The 17,883-nt window shown below is 53.0% G+C and overlaps 2 protein-coding genes across 11 annotated transcripts; one reads left to right on the top strand and one right to left on the bottom strand.

Annotated features, from left to right (window-relative positions):
• The first annotated feature begins 7,958 nt into the window (after positions 1-7,958).
• NR1I3 (nuclear receptor subfamily 1 group I member 3) lies at positions 7,959-13,116 on the top strand. 4 transcript variants are annotated; one of them, XM_080824559.1, is made up of 10 exons: positions 7,959-8,273; positions 8,615-8,772; positions 8,896-9,035; positions 9,468-9,598; positions 10,704-10,873; positions 11,095-11,234; positions 11,445-11,590; positions 11,689-11,805; positions 11,918-12,023; positions 12,860-13,116. In XM_080824559.1, exons 3-10 carry the CDS (start codon positions 8,929-8,931, stop codon positions 12,987-12,989), a joined length of 1,047 nt encoding a protein of 348 aa, XP_080680685.1. In that variant the 5' UTR covers positions 7,959-8,273; positions 8,615-8,772; positions 8,896-8,928; the 3' UTR covers positions 12,990-13,116. The 4 variants fall into 4 exon arrangements, with proteins under 4 accessions (XP_080680685.1, XP_080680686.1, XP_080680684.1 ...); XM_080824560.1 differs by lacking the exons at positions 7,959-8,273; positions 8,615-8,772 and adding an exon at positions 8,488-8,614; XM_080824558.1 differs by lacking the exon at positions 7,959-8,273 and having other exon boundaries at positions 8,560-8,772.
• On the bottom strand, positions 12,235-16,780 carry TOMM40L (translocase of outer mitochondrial membrane 40 like). 7 transcript variants are annotated; one of them, XM_080824554.1, is made up of 10 exons: positions 16,626-16,780; positions 16,237-16,487; positions 15,879-15,946; positions 15,492-15,584; positions 15,056-15,157; positions 14,800-14,905; positions 14,501-14,623; positions 14,306-14,382; positions 13,993-14,095; positions 12,235-13,852 (listed from the first exon to the last, which is right to left on the bottom strand). In XM_080824554.1, exons 2-10 carry the CDS (start codon positions 16,349-16,351, stop codon positions 13,713-13,715), a joined length of 927 nt encoding a protein of 308 aa, XP_080680680.1. In that variant the 5' UTR covers positions 16,352-16,487; positions 16,626-16,780; the 3' UTR covers positions 12,235-13,712. The 7 variants fall into 7 exon arrangements, with proteins under 7 accessions (XP_080680680.1, XP_080680682.1, XP_080680679.1 ...); XM_080824556.1 differs by having other exon boundaries at positions 16,237-16,387; XM_080824553.1 differs by having other exon boundaries at positions 16,704-16,780.
• Between the last annotated feature and the right edge of the window lie 1,103 nt (positions 16,781-17,883).

Raw genomic sequence — 17,883 nt, 5'->3', positions numbered from 1 at the left:
AGTATTTTTCGAGAAGATGGAATTTTACTTAATAATTATGTCATGTAAGTTTCAAGGGAAAAATATGGTTAGAGCAGGATGAAGAGAACATGTAGGGAGAAGTCGTGAACTCCCTGTTGAAGTGTCAACTGCCATTTCTGCTTCTCTAAATGTCTAGCCTTCATTTCTACTTTAAGGAAATCCTTCAAACTCTCTTGCCTGTGATCCTTCTAGGCATTGTAAAACCTCTTAGCCTACATACAGCTTCAGTGAGCCAAAACCAAACTCTCGGCTCCAGCCACGACACCCTTTTGATAATTTCCTCCATGGCCTGTACTAACTGAGTCATTTAATAGCTGAGCTACTCTCAGCCAAGAACCACTGATCTCTTTTCAACAACCAGATTCAGATAAGACCTCAAATAACCCTTCTCTAGCTAGCTTCTCTGTACTTTTACATTTTCTTTCTTTGTCCTTAGTACTTAAAAAAATTTTTTTTTCAAGATTTTTACTTATTTTAGGGGCTGCCTGGGTGGCTCAGTCATTAAGCGGCTGCATTTGGCTCAGGTCATGATCCCAGGGTCCTGGGATCAAGCCTTGCATCAGGCTCCTTGCTCAGTGGGAAGCCTGCTTCTCCCTCTCCCACTCCCCCTGCTTGTATTCCCTCTCTTGCTGTGTCTCCCTCTGTCGAATAAATAAAATAAAATCTTTTTTTTAAAGATTTTATTTATTTATTTATTTAACAGACAGAGATCACAGGTAGGCAGAGAGGCAGGCAGAGAGAGAGGGGGGAAGCAGGCTCCCTGCAGAGCAGAGAGCCCGATGTGGGGCTCAATCCCAGGATCCTGGGATCATGACCTGAGCCGAAGGCAGAGGCTTTAACCCACTGAGCCACCCAGGCACCCCTAAATAAAATAAAATCTTAAAAAAAAAGATTTTACTTATTTTAGAGCAAGAGAGAGTGAGAAGGGGGAGGGACTGAGGGAGAAGGAGAGACAAAATCTCAAGCAGACTCCACACTGACCGTGGAACCCCACACAGGGTGGGGCTAGATCTCCAGACCCCGAGATCATGGCATGAACCAAAATCAAGAGTCAGACACTCAACCGACTGAGCCGCCCAGGCGCCCCACTAGTTTAATTTTTTAAAATTCCAATATAGTTAACATACAGTGTTATATTAGTTTGAGGTATACAATATGGTGATTGAACACTTCTATACATCACCCAATCCGCTTCTACACTTTCTCTGCCAGGTCCGAAGCAGAGAAGGGGACAAGATCAAGTATTTCCCCCCATCCATCTGAGATCCTCTGACTCTTACTTACAATGGGACGTGGTTGCCTAAGTTAGCCAATTTCTAACTAGGCCAGCTCCTGCTCACTCTAGGAAGCCTAGTCGTTAAGCGGGTTCCTCCCCACCCTTTCTAATCAATGGCTAACTAGCACTGAAAAGATTGTTTTAGATGAAGCAGGTCTCTCCACAGTTCTTAAGCAGCTATGCAAAGATCAGAAAGAAAATTGAAGATCCTAGATCAGAGATCAGCAAGCTTTCTCTGTAACAGCCAAATAGTAACTATGTAAAGCTTCGCAGGCCTGATGGTCTCTACTGAAATGATTTACGGCTCCCACTACAGCTTGAAACCAGTCGGAAACAATAAGCCCGTAAGTGCGGCTCTGTTCTAATAAAACTTTATTTATGGACACGGAAGTGTGAATTTCATATAATTTTTATGTGTCATGAAATATTCTTTTTCTTCTTTTTAAATTTTAATGAAAAAACCATTCTTAGCTCATAGGCTCTGCAAAAAAGAGGCAGCAGGCCAGATTTGGCTCACCGGCCATAGAGGATTATGTTACCTAAGTGAGTTACAAAGTGTAGGTTGTATAAGAGTAAATGGTAATAGATCAAAGAAGAAAGACGGGGGCCTGGCCCGAAAGAGCCAAAAGCTTCCTGGGGAAAACGGGATTTGGGCTGGGCCTTAAGGGAAGGATAAAATTTAGGCAAATGGTGGAAGGAAATGGGAAGAAGAAAAGAAAAAAAAGATGTAGCTCTCTGTCCTCTGGGTGTTAACAAGAGAAAAATGATGAAAGAAGATTGTGGTTGATGACAGGGAAGCCTCAGAAGATGTGGAAGGGCCTTGAACATCAGAACAAGGACTATAAACCTGACCCTTGCCCAAACAGCATGTTTAGATTATTCTGGCAGGACTAATTTGGCAAGGGAGGGATCCTGAGCAGGGAGAACAAGGTGGAGATCCTGCAGTTGTGCAAAGTATACGACTCTGGGTGAGTGCAGAGAAGTAAGAGAAGAGAAGGGAAGTGTTTGAGCCGGAACCCGGGGAGCGGGGAGCCGGGGTACTGCACAGGATAAGGCAGGCTGAACCTGGAGATTCGGCTCCATGGACACCTGCGCGAGGTCAGTGACACGTAAATGTAAACGTGGCAGGTGGGACCCGCGGAGAGAATGGGTTCGGGAATCAGACTAGAAGACGAACGAGTATCCCATCAGAGAATCAGAATAGCAACAGATCAGGATCTGCTCTGAAAGACGGCGGCCGAAGAAGGAGACAGGAATGTATCCCAGTAACCCCACGGAACCCGCGCTGCTAGAGCAAGCCTGGCATGAAGCAGGTTCCGTTAAGTATCTGCTACATGAAGGAATGCATTCCCGAGTACTAACATGTGATGCCACGTGGGAAGAGTGTGAGCTTGGAGTCGGATCTTAGTGCAGACCCTGGCCTGCTCACTCACACCTAAGCCCTAAGGATCTAAAAGTGACAGGGGCGGTTCTTGACTTCACCAACTCGCAGCTGATCGGCAGAGTCAGAAAGAAACAGACAAGTGCTCTGCAACGTGGTAAGTGTTGTTGTGACAGATGTGTGTGCAGAGGTGTGGCTCTGACCCCCAGGCTCCCAGAGGCCATCTTCTGTGCTCAGGCCTGAAGGGCCAGGTGGATCAGGAGGACCCAAGAGGGGGTTTGTGGTGATCTGGAAGTGGAGGTATGTCTGGCCACTCCAATCGGATGGAAAAACAAGGGCTGGCATTCAGAGATGAGTGAGCGTCGCGTGCTCAGGGATCTCTAAATGTCTAAGCACATCGAGAGCCCAAATGTGACGTGTTGGATGAGGGGAGAGAACTGGGGTTGAAATAGATGAGGCCAGAGTGAGAAATGGGGGCCAGATCACAAAGGACCGTGTGTGACATGCTAAAGAGATTGGATTTTATCCTGAAGGTGATGGGAAGCAAATGAAGAATTTTAAGCAGGAAAGAGACATGATCAAATTTGCATTTTAGAAATAGCAACAGCATGGAGGATGGGCTGGAACAAGATGAGGCTGGGCGTAGGGAGAACAATTTAATAGGTTACTGCGGTAATAAGTGGGAAATGGAGGAGGGCCTGAGCTCAGCTAAGAGGTGCTGGGCGTGTCAGGTGGAGAGACAGCCTGACAGGCATGACATCTGATCATTTTCAGGGAGCAAGGGAGAGAAGGGAGGCTAGGGGACTCCCCAGCTCCTGGCTTGGCATCTGGGAGCAGGTGGCAGTGGAGAGGCAGGAAAGGAAGAGGATAAGAGAAGGAATATGCAGCGACTTCCTTCCATGCTCTGAACGCTGTCTGAGGAACTTTACATATATTCCTTTATGTAATCTTCACAACAAACCTGGCTAGAGGGTATTAACCCCCTTTTCCCAAATAAGAAAACTGAAGTTCCGAGCATTTAACCCGCCAGGCCGTAACCAACACAGATGTTTTTCAGACCCTGGGACAGGCATGTGGGAAAAGGCTGAGAGCACCGGTCAACCCTGAAAGCTGCTCGCGGTGGCGGTCGGGGGCAGACCCCGGCAGCTCCCAGCCTCGGTCTTGCTCTGTGGGAGAGACTCTAAGGCTGGGAGCACTTCGTTTTCTTTTTTTAAGTTGTATTTAAGCAATCTCTCCACCCCACATGGGACTCAAACTCATGAGCGCCCCCCACCCCCAGATCAAGAGTCGCCCGCTCTTTCACTCTTAGCCCCAAGGCTGGGAGCACTTCCGTATTTCACTCTGTGCTCAGAGAGGCGGGTCCCCAAGGCACCTTTAAGAAGAACAAGGCTCAGGGTAACCCCCCCGGGGCTCAGGAGAAGGGACAGCCCCGGCCCAGAGCATCTCTCCACCAAACTGACCTCCTCGCTGAGCGTGTCAGAAGGATCTGGGAGGAGGAAGTCAACCTCCTTCCCATGTCTGGGGTTGGCCCAGCCTGGTGACATCGGACTCCCACGGAGCTGGGTCTCAGTGACATCAAATAGGGAAGGAGCACCAGAAGTAATTCAGCTGTCAAGAGCCTGAGTCAGAACTTAAATCAAAGTCCGTAGGACTCCAAAACTCACGCGCTTTCCACTTTCTCATGCTGGGATAGTCACCAAGTTAGGTAATACAGAATTTAGTGGGGGTTGACAATGGTTTTCATTTTATTTTGTTTCAGTGTTATTAAGATATACTTGACATATAATATCATATAAGTCTGAGGTATAGAACATAATGATTTGACGTAGGTATGTATGGTGAAATGATTCACCTGACCTGGCCCTAAATTTTTTCCCCTGGTAATGAGAATTTTTAAAGTCTGCTCTCATAGCCACCTTTAAACATACAATATTGTTGACTAGAGTCATCACGCTCTGTACTACATCCTCAGAATTTTTTTAATCTTTTAGCTAAGAGTTTATACCTTTTGACCATTTACCAAAAAAAAGATTTTATTTATTTGAGTGAGAGAGAGCACAAGCAGGGGGAGTGGCAAGGGAAGAGAGAGAAGCAGACTCCCCGCTGAGCAGGGAGCCCAACATGGGGCTCCATCCCAGGACTTTGGGATCATGACCTGAGCAAAGATAGGCGCTTAACCGACTGAGCCACCCAAGCTCCCCCGCTTTTGACCACTTTCACCCGATCTCCCCACCTCCTCCACCCTCCACCTCTAGCAACCAAAAATCTGATCTCTGTTTCTATGACTTTGTCTTGGATTCCACTTACAAAATCACAGAGTATTTGTCTTTCTCTGCCTGACTTATTTCGCTTAACATAATGCCCTCTAGGTCCATCCGTGTTGTCACAAACAGCAAGATTTCCTCCTTTTTACGGCTGAATAGTCTCCCAGTGCGTGTGTGAGTTTGTGTGTTCGCATCTTTATCCGTCTCTTGGTGGACACTTAGGCTGTTTTCACATCTTAGCTACTGTAAATAATGCTACAGTGAGCGCAGGGACTCACATATCTGTCCCGGACAGAGGTGTTGTTTCCTTTGGCTATACACCCGGAAATGGGACTGCTGGATCAGATGGTAGTTCTATTTTTAATTTTTTGAGGAACTTCCATACTGTTTTCCATGGTGGCTGCGAATTTACATTCCCACACACAAGGGTTCCCTTTCTTCACATTCTCGCCACCATTTTTTACCTCTTGTCTTTTTGGTGACGGCCCTTCTGACTGGTGCGAGGTGGCATCTCACTGTGGTTTTGATTTGCGTTGCCCTGATGATTAGTGATGCTGAGTACCTTTTCATGTACCTGTGGCCATTTAAATATTAAATAAATAAATTTGGGGGGGCTATTCAGGTCCTTTGTTCCTTTTTAATTGGATTATTGGGAGGTGTTGGTTTTGGGTTTTGCTTTTTGCTATAAAATTTCTTATATACTTTGGATAGGAACCCCTTACTGGATATGTCCTTTGCAACTATTGTCTCCCATTCTGTAGGTTGCCTTTTCCTTTTGCTTTTTTTTTTTTTTTAAGATTTTATTTATTTATTTGACAGACAGAGATCACAAGTAGTCAGAGCAGCAGGCAGGGGGAGGGGGAAGCAGGCTCCCTGCTGAGCAGAGAGCCCGATGCGGGGCTTGATCCCAGGACCCCAAGATCATGACCTGAGCCGAAGGCAGAGGCCCAACCCACTGAGCCACCCCGGCGCCCCTCCTTTTGTTGATGGTTTCTTTTGCTGTGGAGAAGCTTTTTAGTTTGATGCAGTTCTACTTGTATATTTTTTTATTTCATCGTTTGTGCCTTAGGTATTGTACAGCGCCATTTTAAGACCTACCAAATCTGAGATGCGTGTGTGACATCCAAGTGAATTCAGCTAATAAACTGGTGGGTGTATGCAGAACACCGCCCTCCTCCTGTCATCTCTCCGCCAGGAGATGGTGCCCCCATCCACTTAACCCCTCATGCTAGAAACCCGGAGTCATCTGTGACTCCTCTTCTCAGCACACACTAGCATCCACCGAGTTCCAAAGAGTGCACCTCCCGTGTATTTCTGAAAACCCTCTCGTCCTCTGCAGCCTCCCGCTGTGCTACGTCAGGCATAACCTTCTCCCAACGACATTATGGCAATAGCTCTCTTACCGGTCCCTTTGCCTCAGGTCCAGCGCCATCAAATCCGCCTTCCAAACGGCCAGCGACCTAAGATATTTAGAATAAGATCGATCTACCCAGAATAGGTCTGCTCATGTCATTTCTCTGCTTCCTCTTCAAAAGCCTTCTGATGGACTCAAGCTGCTTAGTCTGGGAAACGGGAGGTTCCCCCGTGAGCTGGCCCTGCCCACATCTCGGCCTCCTAGCCCACCTCTCCAGAATCCTCCCCTCCCACCACCAATCCAAAACGCTGGGCTCCAGCAGAGAAGGCTTGTTTGTGGCTTGACCTCACACACACCTTTTTGTATCTGGCTTCCGGAACTTTCTCCGCTTGCGCTCTCTGCCTGAACTGCATTTTGTTTTCACCTAGCTCCTCATGATCCTTTCAAAATCAGCCCAGTTGTCACTCCTCCAGGAAGCCTTTCCTGCCTCCTCCTCAACACCTTTCTGCCAAAGCGGATTAGGTGCCCCTCCTCTGTGGTCCCATATGCTCTGTGCACAGCACCATCCTTGATCTGATCATGTTTCTTTATATGTGCGCGAAGGTCTGTCTTCCTCACTAGCACATCGAGGTTCCATAAGGCCAGAAGAGCATCTTATTCATCTTTTCATCCCTCCTGTCTACCACACAGTAGGTTCTCTGTCAATATTTGTTGATTAAATGAATTAGCACGCATTCTCACGGCCACACTCAGGCAAGCATACCAACAGACGCACACACCGAGATGTGCTCAGCGTCTCCCAAGAACCAGACCTAAGCACCTGTGTTCTCTGGAACTCTGCTTGCTGCAAAATGTAATAGTTTACACAATCCATTCTGGGGACCTAAACAAGGCTCCGTCCCCTCGGTCTCTGTTTTTATTACTCCAACCTGCGCGTGGGTTTTAAACTCAAATTTAGGGCAACGTTAATTATAATTGAACTCTTAATGGAAGAAAAAGAACCAGAGAAAGAAAGAAAGAAAGAAGGAAAGCTTATTTCTAGTGAGAAAAGATTGTAGAAGTGCAGAAAGGGCAAACACCTGGGGACATCTGCAGTGAAGACCTTTCAAATTAGAAGACTCAGCTTTGGACTTTATTCCAGCGTGTGTATGATACCAGATTTATCCAACATAGATGTAACCAACATATTGTCCATTCCCAAAATATCCAAATAGCTTTTGAGTTACTTTTTCTGTTCATAGATCTTGGGAGAATACACACACACACACACACACACACACACACACACACACACACTTCACACCTGCAAAAAATATTCTGCAGTGTTGATGGAACACTTAGACAACCCTGCTGAAGACTCCTACCTGTGATTCTTAAACCTATCAATTAGAAGCCTTTCATCTTGGCTGCAGACAGGACCAAGAATATAACTCGTGGGACCCACTGAAAAATGAAAGTGCAGATTCCCTTGTTCAAAAATCATGGAGAATTTCAAAACAGCAATGGCAGAGAATTAAACCAAACCCAAGATCCCTCTGAGGCCAGGGTCCTATGTGACTGCACAGGTCACATGCCCATGAAGCCAGCTCGGGGCCAGAGTCCTCAAATCAATCCGAAGTACCACCTCTAATTTGTTAAGAGGCCACCCTCATTTCATTCTCAGCCCTCCCAGTTAGGAAGTGTAGACCTCACTAGCTCTTTGCTTGAGCTCTTAATCAGACCCCAGTCTCTCTTTCGCTCTCTCTCTCAAGATTTTTTTATTTACTTGAGAGGGAGAGAGAGCACAAATGGTGGGAGGGACAGAGGGAGAGGGAGAAGCAGGCTTCTCACTGAGCAGGGAGCCCCACAGGGGCTCGATCCCAGGACCCTGAGATCATGACCTGAGCCGAAGGCAGACGTTTAACCCACTGAGCCACCCGAGCACCTGACCCCGATCTGTTTTTAAGAATCTTCCTTTTGGGGAGCCTCGTGCAATCGGTATGCCTGTTCTTTTCCTATTGTCATACTGCACGTGAAAAAGCCTGTTCCGTCTCTCCTCTCTCTTCCCAGCTTGTCCAAGATCCAGGTTCGAAGGCTTACAGGTCGAGCTTGGAGCTCAGCAGTAGGGAAGATCCCCCTGGGTCTGATGAACAGCAGGTTCTAGTCATGAGGTCTCTCCCCAACAGGGTCCCTCCTCAGGTGCCAGCAACCTGCCCCATGGGCATGCTGGGAACTCCTCCCACCCGGGCCTTTGTCCTGGGTCCAGAGTCTGTGCCCTATCTATGCAGTCACAGAGACCAACTGCAGTCCACGCGTAGCAGAAGTTCCTTGTTTTCCAGGTATGGAGGGTCGTAATCCCTGACTGCAAATGCTGGCAGTTCCAGAGACCAAGGGAAAAGCGGGGCAGAGTGGCAGTCTGGGGAGAGGCAGCCCACACCAGATCCTCCGGCCTGCGGGTGAGGAGAGGCCAACTCTCTTACAGGCCTAGGAATAGCAGGTAGGGGATCTGTTGGGGACCAGAGACTAAAAGCAATGAGGTGCAGATAATGCAGAGGGTCAGGAAGAGGCCCCCCAGAAGGGGGAGAAGGGCGTCCGGGGTGCTAACCCTTCCCCCATCCAGGGGCCTGCGACCGCCATCGGAACATCTGAAGCCATGGCCAGTGGGGAGGATGAGCCGAGGAGCTGTGTGGTATGTGGGGACCGAGCCACAGGCTATCATTTCCACGCCCTGACCTGTGAGGGCTGCAAGGGCTTCTTCAGGTAAGAGCCTCCCTCCCCCGGGAGAAACCACCTCCCACACTCCCCACCGGGCAGCCTTTAAGCCAAGGCACATGCCTGAGCTTGTCCATCTACGTTACTCCTGCCTCTCGGAGGCTAACTGCCCTGTGGCTAGCGTGGTACATCTCGTCGACCTCAACGTTGCATAAACCGGTGATAGAATAAGAGGGAAGGCTGCTGTTGGTCCTGTGGACACAGCCCCTTCCCCACTACCTGCAGACACCACGTCAGGGATCCTGGGCCCCTGTGCGTGAGATGGCTTATACCCTACCCACCCTGAGGGACCCTTGGGCACAGCTCAGATTAGCCCACGTCCCCACAGATCCTCCTAGACCATGTCATCTCGGCCCCTCACGTAGCCACCTGTTCACTGCCATCCGTGACCACCCTCCCGAAAGTCTCCATCTCTCACAGACGAACAGCCAACAAAAGCATTGGTCTCACCTGCCCCTTTGCTGGAAGATGTAAGGTCGACAAGGCCCAGAGACGCCACTGCCCAGCCTGCCGGTTGCAGAAATGCCTAGACGCTGGCATGAAGAAGGAAAGTGAGTCGGCCCCTCCCGACGCCAGAATCTGCGGACGAGGTCGCTCTGCTTTGCCCTCGTGCCCAAAGCATATTCTCCCCACGAGAAGAGTAAGATGTTGGAAACAAGTCAGCTGTTTCTATTCCGCTCCTCAGCTCTCTTCCAGTCCGAGACCTCATGGGCTAGCTCCAACAGCCAGCCTCCCGGATTTTATCTCCTGACCTTCCCACCTTGCTCCCTCGCTCACCGCCACACTGATTGCGGTGCCACTCTCAAGTACACCCAGCACACACCCCTCGGGACTTTTGCCCTTGTCATCCCCTCCACCCAGAATGCTTTCCCTAGTTATCCGTACGGCTTGACTTTTGTGGGTCTCACATATAGCACATGTCACCTAGTAGGTACGTGGTAACTGTTGAAGGAATCATCACGTGCCATTTCTCTGTGCCCCGTAATGAGGCTTTGCTCCCAACAGACGATGTCACTGGAGCTCACTCGGCTACAAAGTTACAGTGTCCATGTTTAGCCTCTTCCGACTCCCAAGCCCTGGCTGTCCGCTGACAGCGCACGACTCTTCAACATGGGCCGGTGCATACCGTAGGAGTCAAAAAATCTTGGCTTGCATCGCTTTAGTGTTTTGTGACCTTGGACCTGCCACCGGAATGCCAGCCTGTTTATATGTCTGAAAAATCTGGATAATAACACCTGGCCTGTCTACCCTCTACCCACTGGGCTGTTTCATCCAGTGAGATTTAACCTCGGAACCCTTGCCATTTAGGGCTATGTAAACAGAAGGTGATGCTTTAGGAACCAAGAGCCCTCCCTCTTCGGTGGTCGCCCAGAAGCCAAACATCTCCCTTCACTGTGACCACTTTATTTTCCACCCCTCCCCACCCCCCAGGGGGCCTGCAGGACTGGGGAGAGGGACAGGGATCCCCTAACACTGGGGCCTCTAGGACTCCGGCCAAGCCCAAGGAAGCCCCAGGAATGCCACTCCCTCCCTACATCCTTCATCACGGGGTACCCGATGCCCAAGGGCTCCCAGACATGGGGGGGGGGGCTGGCAGAGACAGTGATGCCCTCTGCGGACTTCAGCGGCATCGTCTTTCACCTTCCCCGGGCACAGTGATCCTGTCGGCAGAAGCCCTGGCAGCGCGGCGGGCGAAGCAGGCCCAGCGGAGGGCCCGGCAAGTCCCTGCACAGCTGAGCGAGGAGCAGGAGGAGCTGGTGCAGACACTCCTGGGGGCGCACAGCCGCCACGTGGGCACCATGTTCAACCAATTCGTGCAGTTCAGGGTGAGCCTTTGTAAGGACTTTGGGCTGAAAGAGGACCAAAAGGGCACCCGAGGAGGCTGCCCGGAGGGAGGGGGCAGCAGTGTGCCATGCCCCAAGACAGAGGACGAGGCTTCTCCAGAACCCCAGCGTCCACAGGCTCCTCGGCCCCGGGAGCCCTGCCAAGCCAGGGCTGGAGAGACCCCTGGGACCAGGGCCACTCACTCAGGCCCCGATCTCTGCAGCCTCCTGCTCATCTGTTCATCCATCGCGAGCGCCTGCCCGTCCCGGTCCCCGAACTGCCCCTGCTCACGCACTTCGCGGAGGTCAACACCTTCATGGTACAGCAAGTCATCAAGTTCACCAAGGACGTGCCTCTCTTCCGGTACGTGACCTCCCCTTACCTTCCAGGAGGAAAACACTCCAATAAATTATAATCACACACACACACACCCCCAGCCGTCCCTGGCCCACTAACCCCTCCTGCTGCCTTTCCAGGCACCGGGTCTTGAATTCCCTCCTTTGGTCTTAAGTATCTCAGCCAGAACTGGGAGCTCCTCTCCCTCTCTAAAAGGCTCTTGCCTGCTCCCCGCAGGTCCCTGCCCATGGAGGATCAGATCTCCCTGCTGAAGGGAGCAGCGGTCGAAATCTGTCATATCGCACTCAATACCACGTTCTGTCTCCAAACACAAAACTTCCTCTGCGGGCCGCTCTGCTACACGCTGGAAGACGGCGTCCACGGTGAGGGGGGCTGGAGCCGGGGCGGGCGCGCGTCCTTTGCGGTAAGGCCTGAGGCGGGGTGACCGGGAGGATCCTAAGACGACCGGCATCTCCCACAGTGGGGTTCCAGGAAGACTTTTTAGAGTTGCTCTTTCGCTTTCATGCGACACTGAGGCGACTCCAGCTCCAGGAGCCCGAGTATGTGCTCATGGCCGCCATGGCCCTCTTCTCTCCCGGTGAGCATCCCCCCAAAGCCCGGAAGCCTCTGCCCCTCCACCCCGGCCCAGACTCCCAGCCCCGGGAATCCCTGCCCGCCCCCACCCATCCTTCCCACCCGCTGCCTTCCAGACAGGCCTGGGGTTACCCGGAGGGAGGAGATCGATCGTCTGCAAGAGGTGACGGCATTGACCCTGCAGAGCTACATCAAACGGCAGCCGCCGAGGCCTGGGGATCGGTATGCGGGAGCCTGGGGGCTCGGAGGCTGCGCCCGGGCGGGAAGGCAAGGGAAACACTGAGCTCAGGGGAATGCTTCTGCCGTCCTGTCCTCTGGGAAACCAGCTTCCTTGGGGGCGCCGAGTCCTTCCCTCGCACCTCAGCCGGGTCTGGCATCCGAACGGCTTCTACTGCTGTTTCGTCTGATTTTTTCCAGATTTTTTTTTTTTATTCAGTAGAGATGCAAAGTCGTAGCTCGCAGGCTCTGTATGATAGCATTCCTGAGACTGATGACACCCATCACCTCACCCGCCCACTCCAGGATTCCGTTCGCTCCTTCCTTGGCCCTCCCCTGCCTCTCCGCCGGCCCCTTCCTCTAACTTTTCATCCCCCCTTGGAGTTATCATGGTCATTCAGATTCCTGGGCAAAGCCAGGCTCTGGCTCAGCCGTCCGTGCTCCATCCAGGCTCTGAGGTAGGCTCCGCGTGTTCTCACGTGTTCCTCAACGAGCCGGTTTGGCCAGAAGAGGGACGCTTTAGACCACAGAACACAGCCACCTTCTAGAACCTGCTCTAGAAGGCCAGACCCATAGATTCCACAGAGCTGCAGTTCGGGCCAAGGCTGGGGCTTTCTTCACACTTGGCCCTCAGACCTCTGGATTCAAGAAGGGCATGGTGAGAGAAGGCCTCGGGGACCTTGGCAATTTTTGCTGATTTGTCATACCAGAGCATGATTTTGTGTAGTGTTCAGACCTAGCTTCACTGAGGGGAAGTTCAGGGGAGCAGGAGGACCTCAAGACAAGACTCTCAGCTACCTTATTTTCCTCTTTCCCTGGTGACCCCACTACCTCCTCCCAAGGTTTCTGTACGCGAAGCTGCTGGGCCTGTTGGCTGAGCTCCGGAGCATTAACAACGCATACGGGTACCAAATCCAGCACATCCAGGGCCTGTCCGCCATGATGCCGCTGCTCCAGGAGATCTGCAGCTGAGGCCCCGCTTGCCTCCTCCCACAGCCCGTCTGGACGCGTTGGACTGGAAAGGGGAAAATGCTGGGGCCAGAGGTTGGGACCGGTAGGAAGGGAGCCCCGTGGTTGCAATGAAAGACTAAAGCAGTAACTACCTCTTCATGCAGTCTTGGGGTTGGTGGGGGACGACCACAGGGACAGAGCTGTTCTCTGGGAGCATGGAAGATGGGAAGGAGGAAGCCTCGGGGCTAAGAGGTAAAGAAGCTCCTTCTGGGCATCGGGGGGCACTTTCTGGGGTCAAAGATGTAGCCCTTCAGCCCTTTTCTCCCAGCCCTAGACTCTGGGATGGAAAACAGGTTAGGGAGCTAATCCCATGCGGCCTGTTCTGCTCGGAAGAGGAAGAAGCTAGGAGCTTTAATCGACAGGAAAACGAAGAAGGGGGACGTGAGGGGAGAAAAGTCAGCCAGACACACCCCTTAATCCTCCTCCCTTAGTCCAGAGCCACAAGAGCATGGGAAGAAGACCCTGGAGCCGGTGGCAGAGGTGGGGGCCGCACACCACGGCCCCAGCAGCCGCCCCTGTGGCGGCTCCAGTTCTGAGGAGGGCATGGTCCTGTCCCCCGCTCTGCTCCTGGGACCCAGAGGTCACCCGGCAAGGTGGGCTCTGGAGAGGGGGCCTCGTTCTCTGGCCCTAGGGCACCTGCCTCGGAGGTTCCAGCGTCTGTGAGGGGCGGGCTCGGGGAGCACCTCAGCCCACGGTGATGCTGAAGCCACAGTGGAATCTGTTGCGCCAGTGATTGAGGAAGGCTCCGAGGGCCAGGGTGACGGGCAAGGGGGGCATCTTCTTCTCCAGTACAGCACCCACACACCAGTTACTGTCCACCAAGCCTGTTGGAGAACAGGATGCGCACGAGGTTATTTCACAGGCTCGGAGACGGGGTTCAGGGGCAAGGTCAGAAGGAAGCCTGCCTCCTCCCTCTGTCCCCCTAGTCCCTCAGCACCTCCGAACGCCATTTAATAACCCTTACCTCTAAACACCATGTTGGCCTGGGGCAGAGTCAGGTGGTAACCGAAGGAGAAGGTTGTGTCTTGTAGCCTTGTGTTGGCCTCAAATTCCACTCCAACCTGGACCTGAGAACCACGGGCAAGAATGGGAGAAGGATCGGTGTCAGTGCGGACCAGAGGAGTCCTGACGGGGCATCGGCGGAACGGAGGCGTGCGCGGAGCATCTGTGTGGCGTGGGTGGGAAGCATCCCAGGGCAGGGTGGCCTGTGGAGGTCTGCAGGGGCACAAGTTCCCGACTGACTTGCTGGGGTGGGGGAATGGCATGGGTAGTCTCACCTGTTCGTTTGCCCTGTGGTAATAACTTGCATGGGCCCCACCGGACCCCACATTCAGTGTGGCTACCCAGTGCACCGCTGTAAAAACCAAAACGCAGGAGACAAGGAGCGTTACTGTTGCAGGACACAGGCCAGGAACCCTCACGGAGTTCAGAACCTCCCCCTCCACCCCGTCACTATTCCCCTCACCCCATACCCGAGTACTTTCCAGCCAGTGTCAAGATGGCGCCCTCCTCGCCTGGCCGCCGGTGGTACACTAGCTCTCCTCCCAGCACCAGCCGATGGGTGAGGCTCTGCAGGAAGTGAGCCACCATGATCACTGTGGGGCAGCAGGGAGACACGGAGTCAGCCACAGGGACAGCCTCCAGGCCTGCTCCCCTCCCCCAGCCTGCCCAAGCACTTTCCAATCCCTCAACTGTACAGACGAGGAGGAGGCAGAGCCAACACCAGCAAGTGAGCAGCCAAGATACCAAGCACCCCGTCCCAGGTCCTCACCCGATTCCCCAATCAGGTCAGGATTCCCTAGGGTCAGAGTGGCTGTGTAGTCATCTCCCCGGTACTCGCCATCAAACTGCCACGTCAGGAACTTGGCTTGCTGCGTCTGGGTAGGCAGAACAAGGAGTAGAGCCTTCCCCTCCCACCCCGCACCGTCACTCCTGCCCAGCTCCTCTCCCCGGAGCCCCCCCGGAGCAGCACACTCATGGAGCAAGGGGAAATGCTTCAGCGGATGGCGGCAGAAACCGTGGGTCACCTGGAAGACAGCCTTGGCTCGGAGCCGCTCTGCCAAGAGGAGCAGGACCTGGGCGTTGAGGCTGCCGCTGCTGTCCATATCGCCCACCACAGTGGGGAACACCTGTCCAAGAGTGTACACAGCAGGACTGAGCTGGGGGCGCGCACAGCTTCCATCCAACGGTCCAGGATTTCTTTAGCGGTACCCAGCGCCCCCTAGTGGAGCCACGGAGACAGACTCCGGCTCCTCACCCAAATGTTTCCCCCACCCTCTCCCGTCGGGGAAAACACAGAGGCAGGTGCCCTGTACACTCTTCCCGGTAACACACTCCTTCCCTCCTCCTCTAGTTCCGAGTCCTGGGTGGGCTTTTCCCCATAACACACTCCTTTCCTCCTCCTCTAGACCTGAGATCTGGGTGGGCTTTTAGGGAGATGACCCAGGCGTGAGGACTACTCACCTCGGCGGGGCTAAGTTGCCAATCTCCTGCGTAGGCCGCATGGAGGTGATACCCTGGCAAGCCCAGGGCACTCATGTGCACGGTGTGAGCCACCTGAGGAAAGAGAAGTCAGTGGAGGAAAATGTTCCCACCATCTCAAGCCCCGTTCCACCCCTCTTCTTCTCCCCATCCAGAAGGCCTTACAAGAATCCCAAACATTCCAGCATACACAGAGGGTCACTGAAACTAAAAGCAACAAGTCCCACAGGCAAGGGAAGTAAAGAGAGCCCCACATCCTCCCTCATTTGTCCCACATAGCCTGGTTAAGGCTTGAGTACAAAGGCAAGGAGGAGAGTATCCGGGGATAGGCAGGGAGGATCTTAAGGAGAGTCAGAGAAGTGGGAGCACCTGGAAATGGCTGCTCAGAACCTTGTTGACAACGAGCTTCACTCCCTCCATCTGTGCTGGGAACACATCTGAAGGGGGTGGAGGGGAGGGGAAGCGGAGGAATAAGCACAGACAAGGAACCCCTACCCCAAGAAGTAGTCTCCCCTTTCAATCCCATGGAAAGCACTTTGGAGGATCTGACCTCCTTTCAAGTCCTACCACGAAATGTTCCACTCCGTGTGGGCACCTGATCCTCCCTGAGGCTGGATGACCCAGCTGGGTTCTCCCCTTTCCTGCTCCCAGTACTGGACACCCAGCATTCAAGACCCTCCCCTCCTCTGCCCCTTCAATGTGAGATGCCCAAATGCCAAGTTCTCACCTTTGCATAGCCGGTGCAGCTCATCGAAGCTCCCCGGGTTGGGCAGAGGCTCCTCTCGACGGGGGCTCCGGCGGGGCAAAGCCCCCATCGGTGCCAGGCCCAGTGTGTTCCCCATTTCAGTCCAGAGAACAGGGGAGGGGCCAGGGTTAGCCTGAGAAAGGACGCTATTGCTCCCTCTACCCCGCACGGGTCCCACCCCCCATCATCCGACTCCCCAGTCCCAGAAACTTCCACATGGTCCGATGCTAGACCTGGAAGAGGAAGAGCAGGGAGAGGGCACCGGTGGGGAGATTGAACCCCATGCACACTCCCGTCCCATCTTTGATTCTTCACCCCACCTGTCACCCCGTCCCCTCCCCCATTATCTAATCCTAGCTCCCATCACAGACCTCACCCAGCTTCCAAGTCTTCCTGTTCTTCATTCCTAGACCCCAAGGCGAGACTGGCAATGAAGCAATAGTCCTTACCGTCTCAGACTATCAGGCTGCCCCTTTTCCCCCGGCACACCCCGGTCATCTTGATGGGGGCAGCCATCTTGAGTAATGGCAGGACTGCGGCTTCACGCTGCATTCTCAGCGTGGTCATGAGCGCCATCTTGGAATCGGGCAAAAAAAAGACATCAAAGACCCGACCCTCCCTTGATTGGGCCCCGCCCAGAAGATTAAAAAAAAAAAAAAAAGCTGCCTCCGTCTCCCAGGGGCCAATGGGAGAGGGGGAAGCAAAGGAGTGGCAGAGTCGGGTCCAGAGAGCTCCAACCCAGGCACTGCAGAGGCGGGCGGGGCTTGATTGGTAGATGGCCTGAGATCGCCCGGCCTCAACAAGGTCGGGAAGACGCGGGGAACGTACTAGACGCCAGAGGGAGCGCCCTGGAGCTTGGGCTGCTGCAAGTCCTTTCGCGGGACAGCCTGGAGGCCTCCGTTTTGTGAAGGGTGCCATGGGGAATGACTGGGAATACTGCATTGGAACCCTGGTTCTTACGGCTCCTAGGTGCCCCTACCTCGAACCCCTTAGGGACTCCTCACAGCCCCCCACAGTACACAGCACACACCTCCAGATGGGTACTACTCGCAAGTACAGCCCTCCCCATGGAGACGCGGAGGTCTACACCTCTCCAAGTTCACCTTCTAGTTCTCTTGGTGGATTGGGAGTGGGTGAGAGTTTGGGGTAGAGGAGCAGGACTTGCAGCCTTGGTTCTAGCAGGATGATTCCGTGAAGCAACTGCCCCCATTGGCTAACCCTTCCCTCATTGCTCAGGCAAATAAAATCTGGGAATATGGACTCTGGCCCCCAAACGCATTCCACTCCAGAACCAGGGACAGTCGACGGGGGTGTCCTTCAAATACTAAGCACTCCAGAGGAATAATTGAAGATGGAGTAAGATATTTTTTGGCCCAGGGTCTCTTCCCTCACTAGCCCTCACACCCCCATCTCCGTTTCTCAAGAGTGTTCTATGTATGGGGCGCTTGGGTGGCTCAGTGGGTTAAGCCTCTACCTTTGGCTCAGGTCATGGTCCCAGGGTCCTGGGATTGAGCCCCAAATAAGGCTCTCTGCTCAGCAGGAGGCCTGCTTCTGCCTGCTCTCTTCCTACATGTGATCTCTTTTTCTCTCTCTCTGTCAAATAAATAAAATCTTAAAAAAAAAAAAAAA

The sequence above is a fragment of the Martes martes genome (genome assembly GCF_963455335.1).
Source record: "Martes martes genome assembly, chromosome: 15".
Classification (NCBI taxonomy): Eukaryota; Metazoa; Chordata; class Mammalia; order Carnivora; family Mustelidae; genus Martes; species Martes martes.
This window is presented reverse-complemented; position numbering and strand designations above follow the sequence as displayed.